The following is a 25,126-nucleotide window of genomic DNA, read 5'->3' on the forward strand; positions in this document are numbered from 1 at the left end:
GATTTCATCACGCGGTTGCGCAATAGTTTAATTACATCTATTCGGTCAGTGTTTCCATCGCCGCTATTTTGCATCTTTCCGTCGTCGCTTTGGGATCGCTGAATGCAATGAACGCCGCGCGAGATGACCGATTCACAAACAAATGACTCTTATGAACCGGTTCCCTTTAGTGAAAAGATTCACTTTAGTAGAAGAGTTGACCTCACGGGCGAGTTAGTGAATGAATCATTCAGATTTCACACCTGATTCCCTCGAACGTGATCCATTTTTTGTTCGTGCTTACATATATATAAAATATATATAATAAATGTAAAAAAATATATATATATGATAACTAATATAATATGATAAGGAAATATGTAAATCTAATTCGCGCTAAAGGGAGAGCGTTGTTTGTATTGTTTAATATAAACATATTTATATTACATAAATGCCATATTTACATTGTATAAACACAGTTATACTAAATAAAGCTAGAAAATATTAATTTGAATTTGAATTAATTTGAAGCACTATTTTTTTTTGTTAGAACCTTCATCGCAGCACAGCGACAATTAAAATGGTCTCCACTTAGAAAGATAAAAAGTGAACATGATATACAATCAAAGTACTTTTTTAATGAATATGCACTTCGGTCTTTTGCAACTGGGTTCCCATCCAACAACGGAGAGGCCAGAAGTGTCAGAGTTCAATGCACGGATGGAGAACATGGACACCGGCGATTCATGCAATTCTACAATTTTGCAAAAAAAAAGCAATGTTTCATTTGCGGGGCCAACGACCCCCGACAGCGTCGGCATCATTACTTCAGTGTAAAACCTATCGTCGCACATTCAGACGAGAATTATCGGGAGCATCAGACATGAATCTCCCAATGCACTGTAAACAAGACCGTGTGCGACAAGCAGCACAACAACAACAAGCCCAGCTGACCACACACCAACCTTCAGGCTCGACTTCAGCGGCGCTTTCGCGGTCATCTGTGCAATCTCCTCCTCCGAGTACTCCTTCAAGCTCCCGTCTTGCATGAGCACCGTGTACACGTTGCGCCGATGGCCGGTCGAGGCATCTCTGTTGTCTTGTTTGACAGCCTGGATCACTCCCGTGAGCGGAGCCGCGTCTCCCGTTAAACCCGGCGCGTAGACGCGGCTCCCGATGACCGAGCGCTTCACCAGCCGCCGCGTATGCATAGTCGATATATCAGTGAAATGCGCGAATAAAAATGACTTCGATCTTTGCAAGGCAATGTCGCTTTAAAAACGCGAAATGTCACGCTGACAAAACCCGAACGGACTGACCGTCATAACGGGCCGAACATGCGAATAATACGACAACATAACCACAGATCTGGAGCGCATCCGCATATTTCACCGGCGCGAGAAGCGAACCGTTACAACATGCAAATGAGCTACGCTTGATAACCTCTCTGTCCGTCTGACCGAAGCACCGACCGGCAACCGATATCTTTCTTCTGTCGACCTGTTTGTTTTGCTTGCCGTTCCCTTAAAGCTGACGGGTCGCGGTAAAACGCGGCGCGGAGCGGCGGTTTTGGATCGATAAACACGATGTATTTTTCACAATACACACAACGGGTATTTATGCGATAAATCGCCGAGGAGCAGACCGCCAGAAATTTGTTGCGTATTAGGATATAAATGAGCGACTCCGGTGTCGAGGGTGCCGTTTTAATAGCTAGCTTTCATCCCGCATCGCCCTAAACCCGCTTTCGTTTGAAAAGGACTCCATTCCGGTAAATCCATCCGGGTTTTGCGGAGCCACTGGCTCTACCGGCGGAATGTCGCCTGTAAACATGTGCGCTCGCGCAGCCAGTGTGCGTTCTGATTGGCTGGCGGCACACACGCCTCCACTCGCTCGCGCTCGCTTTCTCCCGCAGTTTCCCTCCAAACGCAAGCGACGGTCGCTGCTGCGATTAAAACAATGACGCACGGATGGAGAGAGCGAAGTCTTTGAGCAGTTATTATTTAGGTAGGCCGGCCAGTGTGCATAACATTGATAACAGTAACGATGCTCGGACCGAGTTGTACGCGTCTGTGTGTGTGTGTGTGTGACCCGGCTAGAATGATTGACGCGCGGCAGGGATTCCCGAGGGACCTCTGTGGCGGGACCTGTCAGGAGGAGAAAAACTGTTTATAGAAAATCACTCGTACTCGTCACATACCAAAACATAAACTTGTCCGACTCTGACCATAATGTAAATATTTAAACACGATTTGTTATGTCGAGGAAGGAAAAGCTGTTGACACGTTTTTATTTTTGACGTCTTAAAGGGATATTGCACCCCCCAAAAAAAAAAAAAAATTCTCATGTTTTCCCATACCTGTGGTTCTTTCTTCTGTAGAACAGGACAGACGAACAGCCTGTCTCATGATGATCATTTCTGGCTGAACTGTCGCTTTAGTGCACGCTTTAATCATTTTAAATACCAAATGCAATAATGACCTTTAAGAAAAGTATACTCTGTGTAGTGTAAATGTGTGTGGTATGTAATCTAGACATTTTACATGTCGTGCTTCACTACTATTCACAGCTCCGATCCCATGGCCATTGGAGGTGCCCTTCAGCAGAATCTTTTTCTGAAGTAGTAGGTAATTGAGGTTACTATTACTTTTCAGCCTTTATTACTTTTTTTGAGAAACTGTTTAGACATATTTGAGCAGAGAAGACTTTATCATTCAGACTAACAACTACTCCTTTAAAATGTAAAATTTCGACAAATAATATGGATTTAGGCTTCTGTCAGTCACAAACTCACAAAAACTTAATATAAATACTTGATACTGAAAGTAACAGTATATCCTAGAAATCTCAGATAGCGGTTTCTTTTCTTATTTGACCACATACTGAAATAGCTTTCATGCAGACACATGGAAGCAATCACTAGGTGACATTTTTTTGTGACTGCTACTTTACTGATATTTCAATTTCACTTTTATGTATTTTACATGTATTCAAATTACATAGGGAGCATTCAAACTTTACATTTATCAGCACATGCAAAAATTATGAAAGTAATTGCATTAAATCTATAAGTTGTGGCCTAATGGTTTGAGAGTTTGAGAATTGTAACCTAAAGGTTGCAGGTATGATTCTCAGGTCCGACGGGGATTTTACGTGGGGGGGGGGGAGTAAATAACCAGCTCCGGGTGTGTGTTCGCTGCTGTGTGTGTGTGTGTGTGTGTGTGTGTGTGTGTGCACTATAATAGGGGTTATCTAACCAGATTACTTAGCTGATTTAGTTTTTCATCTAAAACATGCAGCAAGTAATTAGGTCTTTCTGTTGCTGAAAAAGTGTAGCTCCTTTTTTGTCTTTAGTGATTCACATTGTTATGCGTGTAATTTGCATCGATTACATAAAAGTCACCCCCCCCTCAGCTTGTGTGCATTATATATAAGCCTTAATTGAAGATGTCTACCTTTGTGTACGGTAAAGCACAAACACGTGTATGTTGAATATGCTCGCCATTGAGTGTTCAGAATCGATTGTAGCATTGATCAAAGAACCGCACCTCTCTCATAGCCTCTCAAAGCTTAATATAATTACTGTGTGCTAGTGGGCATGATAACAAACCGTCTATAGGAACAACCTCTTAAGGCATGGCTCAAAAGATTGCATCTTTTAACAAACAATTTATCCATATGATGTGAAAATAAAAAATCTATTCCATGCCCTTGTTTGCTGCCGCTCCCTTGTGAAGAGCGTACATGGAAAATGCATGTTGCTTTGACCACAGATTCAATCAATACCTGGCTGTACAGTGAAATATGTTCTTTAAGTCCCCTAATACCAGTGCACTGGCATGATAATAAAAACGCCTTATCGAAGGTTGTTTTTCTACACTTGAGAATTTAGTTTAGTAGGATGTATTGGCAGATTAAGTATCAAGAGATTATCATGCTAAAACAGAATAAATGTCTTTCTTGTCTTAAGACTGCCATGATGCATTGATGCTGATATATAAATATCAGTTGAATAAATATGCACACACACATTATTAGTCCAGCATGACTATATGTTTAATAAGCAAATACCACAATACAAAGGTTATGATGAAATAAACAAATGTAAAATTCATTCTTATTTACAACTTAATACATAATTTGGTTAGAGGGAGAAACCAAATGCTCAATGTTTCACCATGATATTAAATAAAACAACTTTTTAATATGGAACCTGTACCAACACGACGTACCATTACAAGCAAACACGGACAACATTTGGACTCCATCCGCAGTCCTCAAAAAACCTCACGTTTTAAATAGTGCTAAATACTCCAAAAGAAATACATATTCCTATTAGCCTTTTAAATGTTAATAAACCTCCATTAAACTTTCTTTAATTAAAAATGCATCTAGAAAACAGGCTGTATTCCACTGACTCTTAAATTTTCATTAGATCTTAGATACAAACAAACTATAAAAGTTCCACGTGCTGTCATTTGAGAGCTGCTTCCAATTATTACAGAACTTTACTTGAACACTGACATAATTTAATAGCTCATAATAGTCTTTTGAATATTTACAAGTGTCTCTTGGCATGAAGTTGTCCCATGCAGCGTCTGGATGCGCTATGCTTTTTGATTATACTGCTACATGAATGTAAAAGCAGCTAAAAATGCATACCTGATAATAAAGTACATAAGCTGCCAGGCAAAGCTGCAGTGTGGCAGTACCTTTTGAAATGTTGCGTACCTATTACATGTAAAAACTAAACAATATCTGAAATATATAATGTATCTGATAGTCAATCAATACAGCTGCATCAATAAAAAAAAACATAAATCTTGACAACATAGCTCAATTACATCACAAATGGCATTAAGTGAACAATTGAAAGGATGCAAACTCACACCAGCAATAGATAATAGCCAACTTTTCGTTAATACCCTTTTAGTACATTCTTAAATGAGTGTGCTTAACTTTGCGTACCTAAAAGGTCACTTCCTCACCAGAGCATGTGATTTGACACATTGAAAAAAAAAAAAAAAAAAGTTAAACGGCTCAGAATGATGGCAACATTTAAATGTTCCTCTTTTATATTTCGATATGCTTTATGTGAACACCTCTTGCTTACTACTTGTGAAAGTAAATGCTCCAGCAGTTCTGAATGATTAAAATGAGTCTAGTTCCTTAATGGACTGAGCTGAGAGGTCTGCTGTTGACTCGATCTGATTGGTTCTCTTCTCGGGGTTATACGAGGACACGACTCTGTCGGTTGCTCAACTAGTATCACGTGAAAACGGGCAGGCAGAGTGGAGCTCACAGCAGGTGCAGTGTGCAAACGCGTGGAACCTACTAGTACACAATATGAATAAAATATTTCTCGTAAAAAGCACAGCCATTGGTGTCGCTTTGTTTCGAAAAGTGGCGGAGACTTGGGAAGGGGGTTAAGCAGATGTGCTGCTTGTAATGTCACAAAACGATGAACTCTCAGCTCATGTATATTAATTAGGATATGCAGACATGATTAAACATGATCTTCCGCTATTCAGATATAGCATATTTTACATCAAAGTCTGAAATAGCATTAGCATTATACATGTTTTCCATTTGAACTAATTTAAGTCACATTTGTGTTGCTGTGTTTTCAATGCAGCAGATATTCTTGCTTAATATTCATATGCATGTGTTAATCTTTGGTCTAGCAAAAAGTATTCCTTTCTATATCAGAGCTTTCAGGCTCTAATTTACCCTAATGTAATGTCTTTTATTTTAATAAACCATAATTACAGCTGTACATTAGAGGATATTAGTAATGGGATGCATTTGTGAGCATTTTGTTTTGTGTTTCTTACTAGAACGGGAACAAGCTGTGGAAAGCGTTTAGAGATGGTGTGTATTGAAGAGTAACTGCAATCGTTGAGCACATCAGCTGCCCAGAAAGCATTAAAAATATCAAATGCTCTCCTGCTAAACAAATGGAGATGCTCTGTATTAGATACATCCCTGCTGCATGTGTCGGGACAAAATTGGCAAATTGGTAGGAACATATCAGTCATAAACGGTGCCAGTGAGGGGAAACTTGGGTTTGTGGTACGCAAATTTTCACATGAATAGCATAACAAACAGTCTTCCGAGCGACTATAGAGTGTTTCATTTCCTGTGCTGGGTCACAGGTTTAAATGAACCCCTTTGTTTAGAATATTCGAAAACTATACGCTGCATAAATGCTATGCTCAAAAACATTCAATCAGCAAAGGTTAAGTGCATTATACTCGCGATATCACCCCAACTGCCACTTCTAAACCTCAGAGAAGTGACTTCTCAGCGTCCACAGTCCCTTACACGGGTGGTCAGAGACGAGAGATGTCCCCGTTGAGACCCAGTTCCCCCACACTCTCATAGTCAGGCTCCACTATCCCATTGCCCTGATGAGCCTCTTCAGATGCTTTGGAGATCGTGATGGTCTCGTACCCAGGGTCTGCATTCTCTGTAAGCCCTTCCGGAGGCTGGGAGCCAAGAGCCATTGGGAATTCATCTCCAACCGTGGCATAAAGATCACTGGAAGTCGACTCCGGCACCATTCCCTTGATGTCTCCAATACTGCTGTAGTCATTCTCCGTTTCCTTTAAAGAATTCTTCACTACCTTCGAGTACATGTCTGACAACTGGAATTGGAAATGTAACAGAGAATAAGACTTTACTCTACAGACTTGTATTCCAGAAAGCAGGTTATGTGATATGTTTGAGGATAAGTGAGCGGATAACCTTTGATTCCAAAATCGTAAAAGCTAATAGTATATTCATTTGCTCTTTGAAGATTACCCACTCTGGAGGTGCTTTCTATAATGTCTTTCTATATTAAAAATACATATCTGAATCGACTTAATATATAATTATCGTCAAACAATGTAATTCATATTCTCAAAATGTGACCTATCAATTTGTCACTCTGTTGAGAATGTACTGAGTCTTAACAGGAACATACTCTGAGTTGAATGAACTCGCATACCTACAGTGAAAAAGGTTTGGGGTTAATCAACCCAAAAGTTCAGGGTTGAGTTGACGTTAAGTTAACCGTGCTTTCTGTAATACACCCTTGGTTTAGTGTGATATTAATAAGCAGACATTATTAATTATTGCAAAGACTTGGTCTATGCAAGATGCTGATGCTAAGCATACCTCACTGTCCGGAGACACGTCATCCTGAAGTTCTGGAGATGTCAACGTGGAGTGTAACTGTTGGACAACGTTTGAAAGAAGACCATTAGTTAAAAATGCTTCATATTGAATCGGTTTAAGCATACAACAGCATAGGAAATGGCTTACTTCAGCTGACACATGCTAATGTCAAGGACTGATTGATGCAAAAACGAAGCCACTCATTCATTACTTAAGAGTTACTGATTGAAATCAAATGTACAGTTCCTCTCCTAGCAAAAGCGGTTGTATATTTACAAAGAGAATCGATAACAGTCATTAATTAACAAAGTAAATCCTACAGAAGATCAATAGCAGACACCTCGGCTGTTGGGGAAGAATATCAATCCTTGTCGCAGTCGTCTCACTGACAGGCAGATTACAGTTAAGTGGGATATTTGCTATAACCCATTCAAGATGAATCCTCAGATGTTTTAGTGCCAAAAATTCAAGCCTGTTTTGATGATGCCATCTCACCCCATGAACTTGAGGTGTGCTTTGCTTTGATATGATTGCTCAGAATGTGCATCAGGGACTTGCCAGATGTGCTTTGATATTGGTTTAATTAGGAAAGCAATTAATTTAATAGCCCATCCGTGTAGCTCCGCAAAAACACCCCTGACCTCATCACAACTAACAAATGTCTCTTACAATAGGGCTTATCTGCTAATTCACTCTTGCCTTTGTCTCTAACCAGCCCTCTATATTAATTAAAGTGTCTCTTCCATTGATTTGCCCATATAAGAAATGAATAATTATCGGAAATGTTTAAAACGCACTGCAGCAGAAAGATTAGAGTTTTGTGTGTGATAACATCATTACACACACATGAATGAATATATATATATATATATATATATATATATATATATATATATATATATATATACATACACACACACTTTTAAATAGATTGTTGGTCTTACATGTCCGAAATTGTTGCCTTGAGGCGGTGCAAATATGGGCAAAGAGTAATCTGACCTGAATAAAAGCGTCATTTATTTTGGCTTAATTTTGCACATAGTACTTAGGTGGACTGAAATGACTGGTGGTTCCATTCGCAGGGCCCTTCTTACTGAACACATGCATTCCCCAACGCCTGAATACCCTGTGAAGTTCACATTAGATCATACCCAGACTGTGACAGGATGCTGACAGTATGGCCCGGGCGTGAAGGAACGGCCTGTAGCGCTGCGCTCAACGGTGTCGATTAGTATTTGCTTTTACACAGTTGTCAGCATGTGCCCACACATCTTTTGACAAGGCATCAGTGCTAACAATAAAAGTCCTTCCCTTCAGCAGGAGACTTCTGAGCGTTGATGTGCTGAAATCACAGTTTATCAAAGACAGCTGCCCTCAGTCCATCACACGTAGTGACAGTGGCACCAATGCATAATGACACACATGGCTCTCCGCTCAAGCCAGGCTTGCGTGCTTCCATCAAATAACCAAACATACAGTGCTGTCCACACCGTCAACTAATGAGGCAATGTGTTCGATGTGCGGGCATGTGTTACAACATGTGCTAGTCAGTTTGGGCATCCAAGCTTTAACCGAAAGATTCACTGATGTACCTGTAAACACATGCTCTGCCGTCTCATTCATCATGAGGGTGAGCTGTCAGACACTGGACAGCTGGAACGCACTGATCACCGTGCGCATATGTGACCAATAAGATGAATTACTGCAGCCCCATTACATGTGAACATCAGGCCACAGCGAATTAAATTTGGATTGATAGGTGACAAGTTTAAACCAATGGTGTAGTAGGAGACACTTTAGCCCAAAGGGCGTTAGTGACAAATCCAATGACCAATCTGGAATCATTAAACACGTTTACGGAGAGATCGGCTCTGGTCCCTAAACTCAGGTTTCAAATCAATAACTATTGGCATCAGAAGCCAAAGAATTTTTGGCAAATCTGAAGCAAAGCAAAATTAATTGCTTATTTTAAATTGGTTCAGGTCTGCAGAAGCATGGGTCAGTTTTGGGAAGATCTCTGGTTGGGCATGAAATCTAGCATCGTTTTTGTTGGAAAACACACATAATTGATCTTGAGTACAAGGACAAAGAAAACAGAAAGACAGGGCAAAAATACCAAATGAGAATAACCAAAGGAGAGATAAGGAAGATTATAGCAAAAGAGAGAGATTGACAGAGCGAGGGTATAAGAGGCAAGTGATGAACAAAGGAGGTGCAGGGCTTCCTCGGCTGCTGACAGTAGCGTTTAGCTTTAGTGGATGCTCTGTGGGCTCAACAGCAGCCTGTCTCTCCTCTACAGATGGCTTCATTTGTATGCTAGAGAGGCACGTATGTATATCATGTCAACCTAAAAGATTGTAATTAAACTGGAAACTAACTGTTCTCTATTATTCTCTTGCAGTCTCTAAGTTTAGCTGGCAATGGAGAATGCTGGTCCAGTTGTTTTTTGTTTTGATTCTGAGATTATTCTATTTTGTTCTCGATTATAAGTGTCAAAGGGTCACATCACTCTGCTGGAGTAGCTCCTGCTAAACAAAGTGATTACTACAGGAGAGCACCTAATGATGTATTAACTACGGTCTTTTAATCCTTTAATGAACCTTACAAAAACAGTACTGCGGTGGTACCTGGGTACCAAAGAGTATCAAACAATAATATGATGGCATGTTAAAATGACTCCCATATTCAATTGACTACTAAAAATGTCTTCATTATCAATATACTGCAGAACCCCTATTTCCATATACTCTAGTAAGAGTATATTTATTCAAGTAATTTATTCAAATGTAGTACATATTCTTAAAGGGATAGTTCACCCAAAAATGAAAATTTGGTCAGAAAAGAAGTTAAGATTTTTATCCATGAACAGCAACGCAACTACCATGTTCATGATAATGTTGATTTATGTGAGAAAGAGTACTCTACAGGTTTCTCTACAGGGCAAGAATGGTACTTTCATAAGAAAGAGAGTTCAGTAGAGAGCCCACCTGCCCATTCGGGATCTGCTGGTTCTCATTCTCATCCAGTACTTTGTCTGGTACAGGAGGTGGTTTTTCATCCTCGGGCTCTTCGAAATTCACAATGGCGGCCGAGCGCCTGGCCTCCATGTCGGTGCTGTAGCGGCTCTTCTTGCTGAGGTTGACGGAGGCATACTCCACACCATTGGGCAGCATGGTGTGGTCTGGTGTAGCAGGGCTTGGGTGGCCGTTAAGAAGAGGCGCAGGTGGTTCCTCTGGGCTTAGTGTACCGTTGGGGAGGCCAATGTCCTTGAGTTCTTTCACTGTCTCATATAGACAGTCCTCGACACTGACATCACGGGAGGCGCTGTCCTTCACCACCTCGTACGTGCCTTCTCCTGAGGGAGCTTGAGCATCTATGGCTGCTTTGAGGGTATCTGTGGGAGGAATGCTGGGTAATTCGCGATCCTGGTGATACTTAGAGGATCTGATCTCTGATTGGCTGGACAGCATGTCTTCTGAAGGCTGGGGACTTGTGTCCATTGTGTCTGTTAGTACTGAGGACAGAAGTAAGTAGAAACAGAGTGAAAATCTGCTGTAGATGCTTACAGACAGCGTCAATGAGACATTGCTGCAGAACTGGTACCTGTACCACTGGTAAGAGGCCCATTATGGGAACTGCTGACCGCCAAGTCAGTCCCATGGCTCTCTACTGACTGGCTGCATGCTTCCTTTTCTGACACCTGCAGATAAATAGGATATGTTACCTGTCCACTATGTATGGAATAAAAACTATTTGACGATGCAATCGGCCTTCAGGCAAAAAATGCACAGGGTTGTCATTGATTAAGGGGTCAAGATGAGATACATGCTAGACTTTTTATCATTTCTTGTAGTTCCAGGGTCAATGATGAAAAAGACTGAATGTGAAATGTAATTGGTCACTTGTTAGATGGTAACACGCATAGCTTAATTCTTTGACGCTACTGGGGGAGCAAGGATTTAAATGAAAAATTCTCCTTATTTACCAAAAAAGGTTGAGAACCCCTGCTACAAGGAGACCGGAGACAAAGACACTTAGATTGAGCTCTTTGTTTGCATCTTTAAACCATGGCAAAAACACCATGCAGTGGCACTATGGGATCACCTAGTGGCGGGTCACTGAAGTGCCTGTTGCCAGGGTGATGAAGTCCTTCAGATACAGGAGGTTAAAAGCTGAGAGCCACTCAGATTGTCACAGCAAGACAAAGACCCCATTTACCCTGTCAGGCTGTGACAGACACCGACATTTAAACAAAGCCCTCCTTAACATATTGACAGGCGAGATGTACATTATCATGCAAAGGTTAGCCTTCGGATATCCATCAAAACTATAGAGGTTTACGGTGTTAATCGAGAGATAATGTCCGACATTTGCGTAATCATGTCACAATCGTTAATACTCACTTTAAATAATACAGAGGGTCTCAACCTTGAGGTCACAGCCCCATGTTTGTTGCCAAAGTGGTTATATGATCAATTTTCATTTACAACTAGACTACACGTATATGTGTAGCTCCTTATTAAGCTTAAAATGGAATGTGACAAATATCATGTACAAATATTTTGTAACTAAGTAAAGGTCTTTCAAATGCATTCTTGATGAAATATCATTTAGATTTAGATTTTTAAAAAATATAGTAGCATATTCTGACCATTTTAATTATAATTCACTTCACAAGTCTTGATTAAATCAAAGTTACATTTATTTTTAGTTTGAGTTATTTGACAAAGTTTCTAATGGTTTAGTTTATGCAAGTGATGGTTTATCTCTTTTCCAATATGTGTCAAGACGAGTTTTATAGTATTACCTACCTCTTTTTTACCATGCTCAAATGGTCTGTTAAAGTTCTAGTGCAGTCAATAACAATTAAACCTGACTAAGTAGTAAAATGTGTTCCTATTCTTAATGTAATCTTCAAGTCTTTTAATTACTCCGGTGAAATTCAAAATGAGTCGCAAACCTCAAAATGCAGAGAGCCCAGTTTCTGTCGTACTTTATGCATAACCAGTGAGTGTAATTAACATCATTTGCATAAAGGCTACAGTTAAGTTATTTTTACAGCTTTCATGCTGCTGTCAGTGTAGTGCGCAGCATGCAAATGCAGTATGCATAGCTAACGATAAAATTGAGGTAAACGCACTCCGTTGAACATAATAAACATAAAATCAACATCTGGCTGTGTGGTGGCCTTATGATCTGTGTATTGTACATGTGCTCCACAAGCCTTTATAATCAGTCAACAAGCCACAAACACATGCTGGTAGGCCCCCTCATTTAATGACAGTAACAATGAACGATTCATGCGTAAAAGAGTCCCACAGACCCTGCCTATACAGCTGTTTGAGTAAATGCATGTGTGTGTTTTAGCACTCAATTATGCCCTCAGTAGGTCACACTAATCTCTCGACTGCTAAACATCTCCTGAACTCTTGAACTCTGTCTTTGGATGATAATTTCGCAGAAAACACCCACTCAGATGCAACAGACCCAGAGTGAAAGGCAACTCATGCATGAAGTTTCTCATCTCCCTGCGGCCAAACAAAAATGTTAATCTGTCTGCTTCATGCTTTCCTCCCACAAACCCCGGGTCGCACAATGACCGTCCATTCTCTTCGGTGTTTTTCCGTCTTCACCAGGCCCCCGAGCACAGCGGTCACACATTCTCATGACTAAAACACTAAAGATGGTTCGTGTAATCTCGGGACTCTCTGTGATTAAAAATGCCTTTTGAGGAATGGCCACAATGAGGCAGCACAGGCTTAAATCTCTTCGATTGAAAGCATCACTGAAGCACATGCTTACCCCATTCATCAGGTTTTCATGGTCTCCTGGCGGCCCCCCTTTTTTCTGCCTGTGGAGTCAGAGGGAGAGAATTACTGAGAAATTTTGATTAAGTCTGTAGATTTGGCCGTGGGCTCTAAATCTATTGTCTGTTGCTTTGTGTTTGTGTGGCAACATTCAATATCATATTGTAAGATGCAAACTAAGCCTTGTTCTAGACAGCAAAGCATTTAAAATCAGATTTAATATAGTATTGGATCAAGGATTAAGCTTTATCTGCTCCAAAGGAAACAAAGATTCTTGCATAATTTCTTCTTATAACATACAAAAAATTTAAATCATTTTTTAAAATGAAAGGAAAACTACTTGTCAAGAAATGCACAGCAAATTAATTAATTCCATGACATCAAGGCCATGTAGCCTCTTTGTAATCAGAAAAAAATACTATGAAAAGTCAATGGTGCCCCAAAACAGTTTTGGAAGAACTTTCTGAAGGACAAATTAATTCATACAGGTTTGGTACTACTTGATATATATATATATATATATATATATATATATATATATATATATATATATATATATATATATATATATATATATATATATATATAAAAAAATCAGTGGAATGCTGAAAAATGGATTTATGGTGAAGAAAATTAGAGCATAACTCTCATATCTACTTAAATATTAATTATTTTTGAAAACATGATTAAATTATGTAATAGCAGAAATGAGGTACGTGTTGAAGTTTGTGATTGATGCCATTCCAATTCTTTGGATATTTCTGAATGCACAGTTTCTATATGAGCCTGCTCATTTGTAGTTTATACTGGTATTAACTATTAGCTATTATCAGCTACTATACATAGTCTGCTCTATGATATTAGACATATTCTAATGATACTCACCCCTGGCAGCTCGCACACAGCAGCAGCAGGACAGATAGCAGCAGGAAAGCCGTGAGCGCCGTGAGCGTGCCTACAAGTGCCAGCTCCCCTTTAGCCAGCGCCGCCACCCCTGCGACCTCTGACCCCACGGCCCCTGACCCCAACATAGCACTCAGTGCAGGAGCCATTATACATCACAATGATGAGTGGCCTTCATCGACCAAATGCACCTCACTGCAGAGGCTGGACACAAAAATGGATAGAGCCATGGAGAAAGAATGGGGGAGGAGAAAAGAATAACAGATTGACGTTGGATGGTTTTCCAAAAGACCTTTGCACTTCACAGAGTCAGCAAGCTAATTCAGAAAAATCCAAAACCTTTTCTTTTATGTACCAGTTCCTGAATCAGATTACGAATATATTTAAGCGTGAAATTCTGTTAAATAGGCAAACCAAATGACGTCATGGAACCAACTTGCAATCATCCCTAACTATGGTAGAGCTCTTTGTCCACATGAGTTTTGCTCATCTTCAGCCACAAGGTGGCAGACATGTGCAGATGCACAATCCTGTCATGCGGTACCGCAGTGAGCTCAGCCCGAGGCTCCTTCAGAACAAACGGTTCTTGGCCGCTTTACTCAGTAACCCAAACATGTAGGCTAGTTTCATTTGACAGCGAGCCAGATTAAACAGAGCCCTGCTCCAGGATGATGTGTGACGGTGGGCCCCACCTTCACAAGCTGAATAGACAGATAACAATCAAATGGCTGGCATCCCAGTGGAGACTGAGGCCCGGGCAGCGCTTCTGATCTTTTGTGTGAGGGGAGATGGACAGCACAGCTGCCTCTCTGAAGGGTGAGTCTTTCCTCTCCACACGCTCCAACTCTCCGATAAGAAGCAGCAGAACGAAAGCCACCCAAATCCACCGAGAACAAAAAGTTGCCATTCGTTCTGAACCAACCCAAAGTCTTCATTTTTAATGCAAATGCTATCATCCTACTGTTAAAGTGCATAGTTAATGCATACCAGAAGAAGCGCTGTAGGTTTGCACAATATGAAAAAGCCAATTGTGCTACTCGAGAAACTATATGCAAATATTACTGAGGCATAGGCATTAACATATTAACTGATTCTAATACATAAATAATGCTTGTGGAAGTGCAGAATAGTTTCAGTAGCGGAGGTTTCATTGGAGTACTCCGAGATAAATTGATAATGAACAACAAACATTAATAAAAATATATTGTACATATCATATATTAATATAAAAAACTATCTATATAAGGAGTCTGCAACCCTTCTGACTTTAATATTTACCTATGAGAAATTTTTAATTAAATGTGACCCTGTACCACATAACCAGTCATAAAGATCAGCTTTTCATTGACGTATGGTTTGTTAGAAACAGACGATATTTGACAGAGTTACAATTTGAAAATCTGGAATCTGAGAGTGGAAAGAAATCTATTGAGGAAATCAAAAATTCAAACACTAATAAAAAATTAGGTTTTGATATATTTGTGGTAGGAAATTTATAAAATATCTACATGGAACATGATCTTTACTTAATATCCTAATTATTTTTGGCATTTTTTTATTGCTTCAAATATACCTGTGCTACTTATGACTAGTTTTGTGGTCCAGGGTTACAAATAACAACAACACATGTACATGTTTACGGATCACTGATGCTGGCTAATGATCACACGGCATGGACGTAAACAAATAAAACATTTCACAGTTTTTAGTAATAATATATTTTTTTTTACACTTTATTTTATTATAAATGTTCTTTTAGTTATCTGAGAAAGAATCATTCAAAATGTAGCATTATCTGCATGTTATTTCACGAATCCTATTGTAGTCAAATCTTAATCTATTTTCCAGAATCTCATGCTAAATTATTTACTCTCTTCCAAATCATAATCCACACCCTCGATAGCCTGTGAGTCAATACATGCTCTGAGCATTCTGTGTGTGTCCGAGTAAGATACAAAAAACAAATATGTATATCATAAGAAAGCATTCCTAACATAATGTATTTTTTAAACTGGATTCAACAGGAAAAGATCTAAGCAGATCATTAAAAATCAGGTCTTGTACAGTTCTCAAAAAAAAAAAAAAAAAAAAAAAAGACAAATGAGTCCTACCTGAACACTTGTTTGGCTCTGGTGATTGTTGCCTGCAGGAAAACAGAGAGAAATGGCGATTAGATTCAGGACCAGAGAGCACACTACAGAACATCTTGACGTGCAATGCTGAAATTTTCAGATACTCTTAGTCAAACTTAAAAATGACTGACTATGAATCATAATTGGTTACATGAGCTTTATAATATAGAGCAAAAAACTGCACAGAACCCATACCAAGCAGAAACAACTCTTCTATGCGATGATAAATTCTGCGTTCATGGTCTAATGAAGACAATGGATCATTGGTTCCCAGTAGCAGGGCGCTTATGAGTCTCTCAGCATGAACACATCTCAAGCATCTGCTAGAATGCATGTGAGCAACCAGGACCAATTTCTTTCTGAGGTACAAGCACCAAGAACTTCTTTCTCTAGATCCTTACAAATGTGCTCCAGAGTAACTATAGCAACTGTGATCTGAAGATAGTTTGTGCAATGATTTCCTCTAATGACTGTATTTCAGGGAGTATAACATTCAGATGGATTTTTACTGCCAAGGGTTGCCATGTATTTGCTGAAGTGATCAGAGGTGTTTAGAGAGATGTGATTGCTTGACTGTTTTGATTTGTTGCCCATCCTGAAGTTTTTATAATATACCTAAATCCAGCAAACTGTAGCCTAGAAAAAATGTGGGACCCATTCTGACTGAAATGTTAGAATGAAAATTTTAAAAAGGAAGCGATTTCTTCACAAGGAATGTTAGGATTGTGTGTTTCACGCCATATAAAATAAGGCACTGGAAAAACCATTTGATGGGGGATGTGTTTGGGAAGGCTGTAGTCCCAGATCGAGATGAGCAACTGTGGTCCATGGCAACACTTTGGGCAAGCCATTGGTCACTTCTTTGCCAGAGTCATTACGGATGAAGATCCAGATCATGTGTAAGAAGTGTGTCCATCTGGACCCTTTAGTATATCTGTGCCTATAAATTCACAGCACTGCCAAGGTAAAAAAAGAGAAAAAATACCATACCTACAGATATTTGGCTTAAAGTGACTTTATAGTTACAGAGGACCATACCACAAAGACTTTCCTCCCCGGGGGTCACAGAGAGGGTGGGATTGTGTGGAAAAGCACAGCTGGGTTGCTGCTGAGAACGCATTCGGTAAAATATTCTCATGCGATCGCCAGCGGCATCTCCTGAATAAATAATTGCACTGGAGCAGGAGTAATGCAATAAGGAATTTTGTGGATGCACTGTTATTATAAGTTTTTCTGCTGACAGAAGCTTTGATAATAACTCATCTCCAGGAGCACGCTCTAAAAAAAGAACATTGTACTACTGCAGTATTTTGTAACCCTTATGGAAATCGTCGGTATTCTTTGTAGCATAACATGCTGAAATATTTGAAGCAGGAGGCGGTTAGAATAATAAAGCTTTCATAGGTGTCAATCAAGAGGCCATTAGCTTATAAAACACCAACGCTTTCACAGCTTCTCTTTGGCCACGTTGGAGGAGAATGACACATTCGACATATGCCGAGTTCTGGCTCTTTGCTGGACACGAGGGTGCGTGTCGTCTGTTGTTACATTGCACTCACTGTGACAGGAAGCTCAGTCTGCTTCGGGCCACTTTTAAGTGATTTAAAGGAATACATCACCCAAAAAATCTTTTACTCTATTACTCACATGCATGTTGTTTCAGACCCACAAAAAGATTTCTTTGGTAACAAATGGTAATTGTTATACACACACACACACACACACATATATATATATATATATATATATATATATATATATATATATATATATATATATATATATATATATATATATAGAGAGAGAGAGAGAGAGAGAGAGAGAGAGAGAGAAATTATGAGTTAAGAAAAAGCTCCAAAATTACAAAAAGACCAAAACTAAGCATGCACTACAAGTCCTCCATCTGAAATCATGTGAAATAGACCACTGTTCGCTGAAAATCTTGACATTTGCCCAAGCTCATGTTGAGTTCATAAAAGTAGCAATTTTATTCATGAATGAATTGTTCTTTTCAGTGAATCATGTGATCCAGTTTACAAATGCAATCTGAAAGACTCCTTCTCAGTCAAACAATGATCTGGTGGCAGAAGAGTTGCTATTCAAAGGTTTGGGCTCAGTATGATTTTTTAAGACATTAATACTTTTATTCAGCAGGGACGTATTCAATTCATCAAAAGTGGCAGCAAGCACATTAATAATGTTACATAATATTCTTCAAAGAATACTGTGAAAAAACAAAAACAATTTATTGCAATTTCTGTGAAAATATTAAGCAACTGTTTTCAACATTAATAATAAAAAATGTTTCTTGCGCACTAAATCAGCATATTTGAATGATTTTCGTGTGATATATTAGGAATATTTTCTTAATCCAGACTGACCATAAATCACGGTTAAAGCTCACACTGAACACTGCTGTAATGACTGCTGAAAATTCAGCTTTGCCAACACTGGAATAAATAGGAAGCAGATATTTTAAATTCTAATAATATTTTACGATACTGCTTTTTTCCATCAAAAATGCAGCCTTAGTGAACATAACAGACTTCTTTCAAAACACAGAGCCCAAACTTTTGAACAGTACTTAGACTTAATCTTGCTCATAATACGAGTAGTTTCATTTCACACATACATATATATGTATATTTGTTTTAAGTAATTTTTGGTCTTTATGATATCAAAAAAAACAACAACAAAAAACCTTCAAGCTCACCAAAGACAAGCAATTAATTACAAGCAAAAGGACAAAACTACAGTAGAAAAAATAATACATTGTATAAAGTAATTAAATTCTGTTAAATTAAGTATTCATTTCTTCTTAAAGTTACAAAAGTGAGTAATTCAAAAGTGGTGTGAGATTCTCTCTCTTTTGTTGTTTTATTAACATGACAGAGAGCAGGAATATTAGACTGCTGTCACTTTAAGAGCTGCTCGGATCCAATACACTGTTACATGTTTTCTTTCTCTGCTTTCATGCTTTCATTTAAGACCTACAGCGTTTACAAGGATACTTGCAAAGACGGGCATTTTGACACATGCATGCGTGTGAATTTAAAGCCTATAAAGTGGCGAAAAAAGTCTTCACAAGTGTGTACATCTCTAAAAGAAAGTCTCTCAGACAGCGCACGCATATAGCAGAATGAGTTCCCTTTCGCTGTCGATTGCATTTCAGTGGTTTAAAATAACTTGTGTTTATACCACAATGCCTAAAAACACATGCATACTATACTTATACTTTTGATGCTTTTGTATCCTTTTTGAAGCTTGAAAGCCCTAGTCCCCATTGATTTTAACTGAACAGAAAAATCAATAAATGATTAAAAAAACATGACTCGAATGACATGATGGTTAGTAAATGATCGGTTCGATTTTGGCTAAAATAGTCAGATTCCAACATTTAATCCAGCTAATGTGCAACAACATTCTTCAGTTTATCAAACTGACCAACATAACAATCAGGGCACAGTTTTCCACCCAACCCCCTCTTCGTCACCAGACTGAGGCCAATTCATAGTGAGAGAAGAAGAGAAAGCTGGCCATCTTGAGTCTGGATGCTACAAGGCCATGTGTCTGGGTGAGAACAGAAGGATGAGCGAAGAGACCAGTCTGTTGTGAAGAGAAAAACTGATCCTCGCTGCATCCGCATATTCCAATGAGATGAAGACGCCCCCCAGGATCAAATAATACCCTTTACAGACAGCTAATGAACTGTGCAGGGTTTCATTATGACCGGTCTTGGGGGCAGATGAACAGGAAGCAATTTCCCTGGGTCAATGGTTTGTCATCTGTGCCTTACAGCAACCGACTAACCAATCAGCAAGCTCACAGCCGAGCGCAAGCTAGCGGGTTCTTCCAATTAAAACAGCCACGTTTGATCAACTGACTTTGTGTCTCTATGGAAACCGCACTCATCCCATGGGTTAATCAGCTGGCATGGAAATCAATCCCCTGATGGTTTGCATATAAAGAGAACCTGCAGCGGCATGTACTGATGCCCCACTAGTAACAATCGGTGCGAAGGTCAGACGCCTAGAATTGCTGCGTCACCACGGACAGACTTTAAAAACAGTCATATTTACCTGAATACTATTGATGTAGATATCTGAGATGTGGCAGATGTTTAAAGAGGCCAGGTTCCTCTCCAGAAGGCCGTGGGTTATGAAACCCCAGTCGCAGCTTCCTGCGCAGTGTGTTGGGAGTGCGTATGCAACAGCTGTGCCTCTCCGTTCTCCCACAGACAGAGTGATGTCCCATTAAAGCCCGTCTCCTGAGACAATGTCATTTCCTACTGCACGTACCACAGGCCTGCCGTGACCTCCCTCAAATCTACACTCAGTAACCACACACGGAGGTGGGAATGGAATCATTTGCCCGTTTAAGATGGACATGCCTGACCGGCTATAAACTGAACTGAATCCAGCCAAAGGACCAGCTTGACCTGCAGGTTGGGAGACCTGAAGTTCGACATGTTCCTGGATCAATCTTCGTTGACCCTGGAATAACATTGTGATTAACCAAAAAAAGAACAGCTCAAAAAAAAAGAAAAGAAAAATACTTCAGTCTTTCTTCAGACACTGCAAGGAAATGTGATTGAATTAGTAAAAGAGTACAAATATCTCTTCATCACTGGCTCTCACATTACAAAAGTGAAGAACAAAAATTGAAAAATAAGCTTGGGTTTTATTTCAAGGACAGATTTTGTTTTCATTTAATGCAAGAAGAATTTGATCTGTACTTGATTAGGTGATGTAGTGTTTGCACCCTGGCATCTTCTTTCTACTTTAGACACTGTTTATCACGGCGCTTTAAGGTTTACATCAGATTGTGAACCACCACCTCATCATTGTACGTTGTATAGCAGAGTAGGTTGGCCTTCTTTATCTTCCCAAAAAATGCATTGGTATTTAATTATCTACAAAACCATCCTTTGGATGTTGCCTTTATATCTTTGCTGTCTTATACACAAGAAAATCATTGAGAAATATTTTATTCATTCACAAAATCATTAATCCTCTCTGTTCCTTTTGTACGACCTAAACTAGGTAGAAGGCTTTTGTATATGCAGCTCCTTCTGACTGGAATCTTCTTCAATTGAATTTGAAATTACAAAATCATTTTAGGATCATTTCAATATACTTATTCGACTAATGGAAGTTGACTCTGTGATATGTAATTGTTTTAAGTGATTTTAGTTTAATTGTGTAAAGATTAAATAAAACTAAATAAACCTACCCTGGCAGCCTACTTTGAGAGTTAGTAGACATGTAGTTGCAAATTAATGAGAATTAGTTGACATACAGATGACATGCAGATACAAAGTTAGTTATAGTTAGTAGAATGACTAAAGTGCACAAAACAGCCCAGACTCGATGTTAACGTTATATAAGATGTGAAGATTATATAAGAACAAAAAACACCACAACCACAGCAAAAACAAATTAAACCTGTAAAAAAGTGTTTTTACTGAAACTGAAGCACTAATAACAAAACCCAATCCAGAAAGTGGTTAAAAGCACAGTAAATGACGCAAATGTGGGGAATTCCTGAGGGTTAAAGGGGTGTGAGTAAACACGATCCTTTATTTGGTATTTCATGGTAGATTCCCCTTATTGCTTTTCCTCTTTCCCCCTCTCTAATTCCATCTTTTTGCCCCAAGTATCCCCTGTTTTGATCAAATTAAATGAGCAAAGCCTTGGTTTGCTTGGCTGTCGGGCCAGATCAGCCTTTGTAAAGCCATTTCATTCACTTTCTGCTTTCTCTCACACACAAATACGCACACTTTAGTCAGCACAGGAGAAAAAAAAAAGCAGGCTGTGCCAGTTCAAGTAAATGAATTTGACACTGCTTATTTAGCGGAGAAAGAAATCAGCTGAAAGCAAAGCACTCTAGGGCAAATTCAGAGCAGTTGTGCTATTTTTGCACAAATTGTCAGCACAAATTGCATTCTGCACAGATTTCGTGGCCGTATATGCCCATCCACCTGATTTGCCCATTCCTTCAGTGAACAGGACAGTAAAGCGTGTGCAAATAAATAATGCTATCAGCGGGCGCAGTTCCTTCTTATTGAATTTCCTCTTCTTTTTGTTCAGCATAAACAAAGAGAAATCAAATTTCCCTGTCATTGCGGTGGAGATAACAAATGCTCAGGTGCTAATCAAGCAGAGCCAGAAAATAATCACTGTACCGCATAAAGATGCAGAGATTTGGCTCGTTATTCTAAAATGCTAAGCACATTCAGCGCTGACAGATGAACAGCGACGTTTTTTACCACGGTTACAGGGAGCGTCCCGGATTGGTCTTGACCTTTCTCTCATTCCTTAGCACATTTAGACCAGATCTGAACCACTGAACTGTGTTGACAGCAGTCAGCTAAACAATGCCCACTTTACTGTAAATATGTGTGTGATTGTCAGAACCCAGCCGAGTGTATTTCCTGACACGTTAGTAAAACTGGAAGAGATTTCAAAAAAAAAAAAAAAAAAATCATGTTCAACAATGCCTGCGAGACTTTATCAACACAGGTTATTCGTGCATGTATCTATAGCTGGTGTTTTGACACAACATGTTAATTATTGTGAGCTTATTAAACCTATCTAAAGCATGTTACAAGACATATTTTAACTATATAGGTTTTGCCTGGGAATTGAACCGATGAAGTATTAACAATTTACATTAATTAAACTACAACAAAAAATACTAAATTAGAAAATTCTAAAATATAATCTTTTTAAACTGCAAACAATAGAAATGTACAAAGACAGAGTGAATGTGCTGATTGATCATTTCTAACTAATAAAATTAAATTACTATTAACAATCAGTTAAGTAAATGAATTTGCACAATAAAAAATATTTAAATAAAAACTGAAAAAATAAATAATATTTTTAATATATCATTTTTATAATTTTAATTAATTTCATTTCAATATTCAAACTATGTAATATAACAGAAATGTATACAACTATACAATAGAAATCTTTTTCTTGTCAATAAAGCACGCTAAATTGAAACTGAGACAGACCGAGAGAGAGAGAGAGAGAGAGAGAGAGAGAAGGGGGAGGAGGAGAAAAGGTTGTCTTGGTGAGACAATGTTTATTAGATTAACAGGCTGAACATGCCTCTCAATGAGAGACCACATAAATTAGATTGATAGAGATGCCGATAACTTTGCTGTCTGACATTGGAGCTCCAGTGAGAGGCATTGCTGTGCAGATAAAGGGATTAGCACACAGTATGAGAATAACTCTGCTCTGCAGGGAAGGTACAAGTGTAGCACCTTTGACAGGATTAATCACAATACAGAGCATCAGCGCTGCCACCAGTGAACATCCCATCACAGTCACACACACACCGTATGAAAACCTTGAACACGACCACACCCAATCACCAGTCCTGCTTCCACGCACCTCAGCCTATCAGAAGACTCCCTGCAGGGGAATGAGGTTTTAATGCAGCACATAAGGAACACACTGGACACATGACTGGGGAGTATCGTATTTCATCGTAAGGGCTCTCAAGTTCAGCAACAGCAAATTGATTTATTAAAAGCTGTCTGTAAACGCCTAGATTAAACCCCAACCCAGCCCTTTCTCGTGCAGTCTGTCTCCGCAGCTGACGATGTGTAGAAAGTGAGATGTGAAACTAGTTCCACCCTTATAACAGCAACTAACGGTTCCATCAGTAACCAAACAGCCCCACTCGATGAAGCCTGGTTTATTCACTTGTAATTACTCGATATAGTTCATTATAGTTCATTACTCTGCAAACACTGTACTATGCTAAATGTTAAAAAAGGGATAGTTCACCCTAAATTGAAATTATGTCATCATCAAAACTCATAAAGGTTATATATATATATATATATATATATATATATATATATATATATATATATATATATATATATATATATATATATATATATATATATATATATATATATATATATATATATTATTATTATTACCATATTATTACCATAAACATAACACATTTTCATAAATATATACATATTTGTATTTAAATATATATAATAAATATACACATATTATGTAAACAATAATCACAATTAAGCACTAATTATATATATATATATATATATATATATATATATATATATATATATATATATATATATAATAAATTATACTTTTATAATTTTTTAAATATTATGAAGCTTTTATAGTTTAGTAATGGGGTCCTTTGCATCATATTTGAGGGTTATTTATATCAATCTTCAAATACATTGGGCATTAGACACTGTTTTAAGTGAATCCTTATCCTTATACTGCGGATTTATATGCTCATAAATAATATTCGAGCATCAAGTCATCAAAGCAACTGAAGAATTTCCTTTCTCCCTCCGCCCTTGCTTGAGGTTTTCTTGAAATGCGGGAGAGTGTGTTTGCAGGATTGGGCTGCACCTCGGTGTGATTTATTAGCCGGTGGGGGAGGGGAGCACCTCAGAAAACACCGTGGCCCCCCTCCACCTGATTTATTTGATTTAGTACACATGCGGTGGGGGTGCTGGTCAAACAAGTGTGTGTCTGTTGCGTGTGTGTGTAGACGGGAGGTTAGCACATAGCTTAGCTGACGTTTATGCTGACCTTTCCAGCACACCATTTATCAGGAGAGCCACCACAGGGTATGAATCCATATTGCTTTTGTTAGGATCTCTGTATATTTCATCACGTCCTCAGCCTCCACGGTGTGTATCGTCAAGCAATATCATTTTGATCGGCGTGTAAAGATGGGATACACGGAGGCTGTCTGATCTCAGAGTGAAATGAAGGGTCATTTTAATGACAGTGAAGGTTATGAAGAGGAAAATGTACCAACAAGGCCTGGTTATTATCACACTGCATACTATTTTAATATCATGCAGGGCTGTACAGTGTGATATATATGTTGCACGTGCTGTGGAAAAATTGGTCTGTGCGATGAATACATTTATTCTGTAGCGCAAGTGCGATATATTTTTGCATGTTTATAGTTGCTTAATAGTATGAAATGATATCTTTGTGTGTGTGAGATTGATTATACTCGGTAGTTAAGGGTGTGCAATATGAGAATTTTTTATTATTTTTTTATGTCTATGTGATGTCTATGTCTATTTGCTGGTTAAACATGAATTAATTCACACAT

At 38.7% G+C, this 25,126-nt stretch overlaps 2 protein-coding genes across 4 annotated transcripts in view; both read right to left on the bottom strand.

The window, feature by feature from the left end:
* znf704 (zinc finger protein 704) overlaps positions 1–1,639 on the bottom strand; it is a 46,983-nt gene extending 45,344 nt beyond the window's left edge. For 2 of the 3 annotated variants that reach the window (XM_043218428.1, XM_043218427.1), the window contains exon 1: positions 945–1,639. In XM_043218428.1, coding sequence (XP_043074363.1) covers positions 945–1,190 — 246 coding nt within the window. In that variant the 5' untranslated portion in view covers positions 1,191–1,639. The remainder of the gene's footprint in view (positions 1–944) is intronic. The other variant, XM_043218429.1, reaches the window with a different exon arrangement.
* A 2,371-nt stretch (positions 1,640–4,010) lies between these two features.
* The window catches only part of pag1 (phosphoprotein membrane anchor with glycosphingolipid microdomains 1), a 42,335-nt gene continuing 21,219 nt past the window's right edge, over positions 4,011–25,126 (bottom strand). The window contains exons 2-8 of the mRNA XM_043217656.1: positions 15,962–15,993; positions 13,833–14,054; positions 12,943–12,991; positions 10,744–10,840; positions 10,128–10,654; positions 7,141–7,197; positions 4,011–6,626 (exon numbers count right to left, since the gene is read on the bottom strand). Coding sequence (XP_043073591.1) covers positions 6,312–6,626; positions 7,141–7,197; positions 10,128–10,654; positions 10,744–10,840; positions 12,943–12,991; positions 13,833–13,999 — 1,212 coding nt within the window. The 5' untranslated portion in view covers positions 14,000–14,054; positions 15,962–15,993 and the 3' untranslated portion in view covers positions 4,011–6,311. The remainder of the gene's footprint in view (positions 6,627–7,140; positions 7,198–10,127; positions 10,655–10,743; positions 10,841–12,942; positions 12,992–13,832; positions 14,055–15,961; positions 15,994–25,126) is intronic.

Source organism: Puntigrus tetrazona, chromosome 19, assembly GCF_018831695.1.
Source record: "Puntigrus tetrazona isolate hp1 chromosome 19, ASM1883169v1, whole genome shotgun sequence".
Lineage (NCBI taxonomy): Eukaryota > Metazoa > Chordata > Actinopteri > Cypriniformes > Cyprinidae > Puntigrus > Puntigrus tetrazona.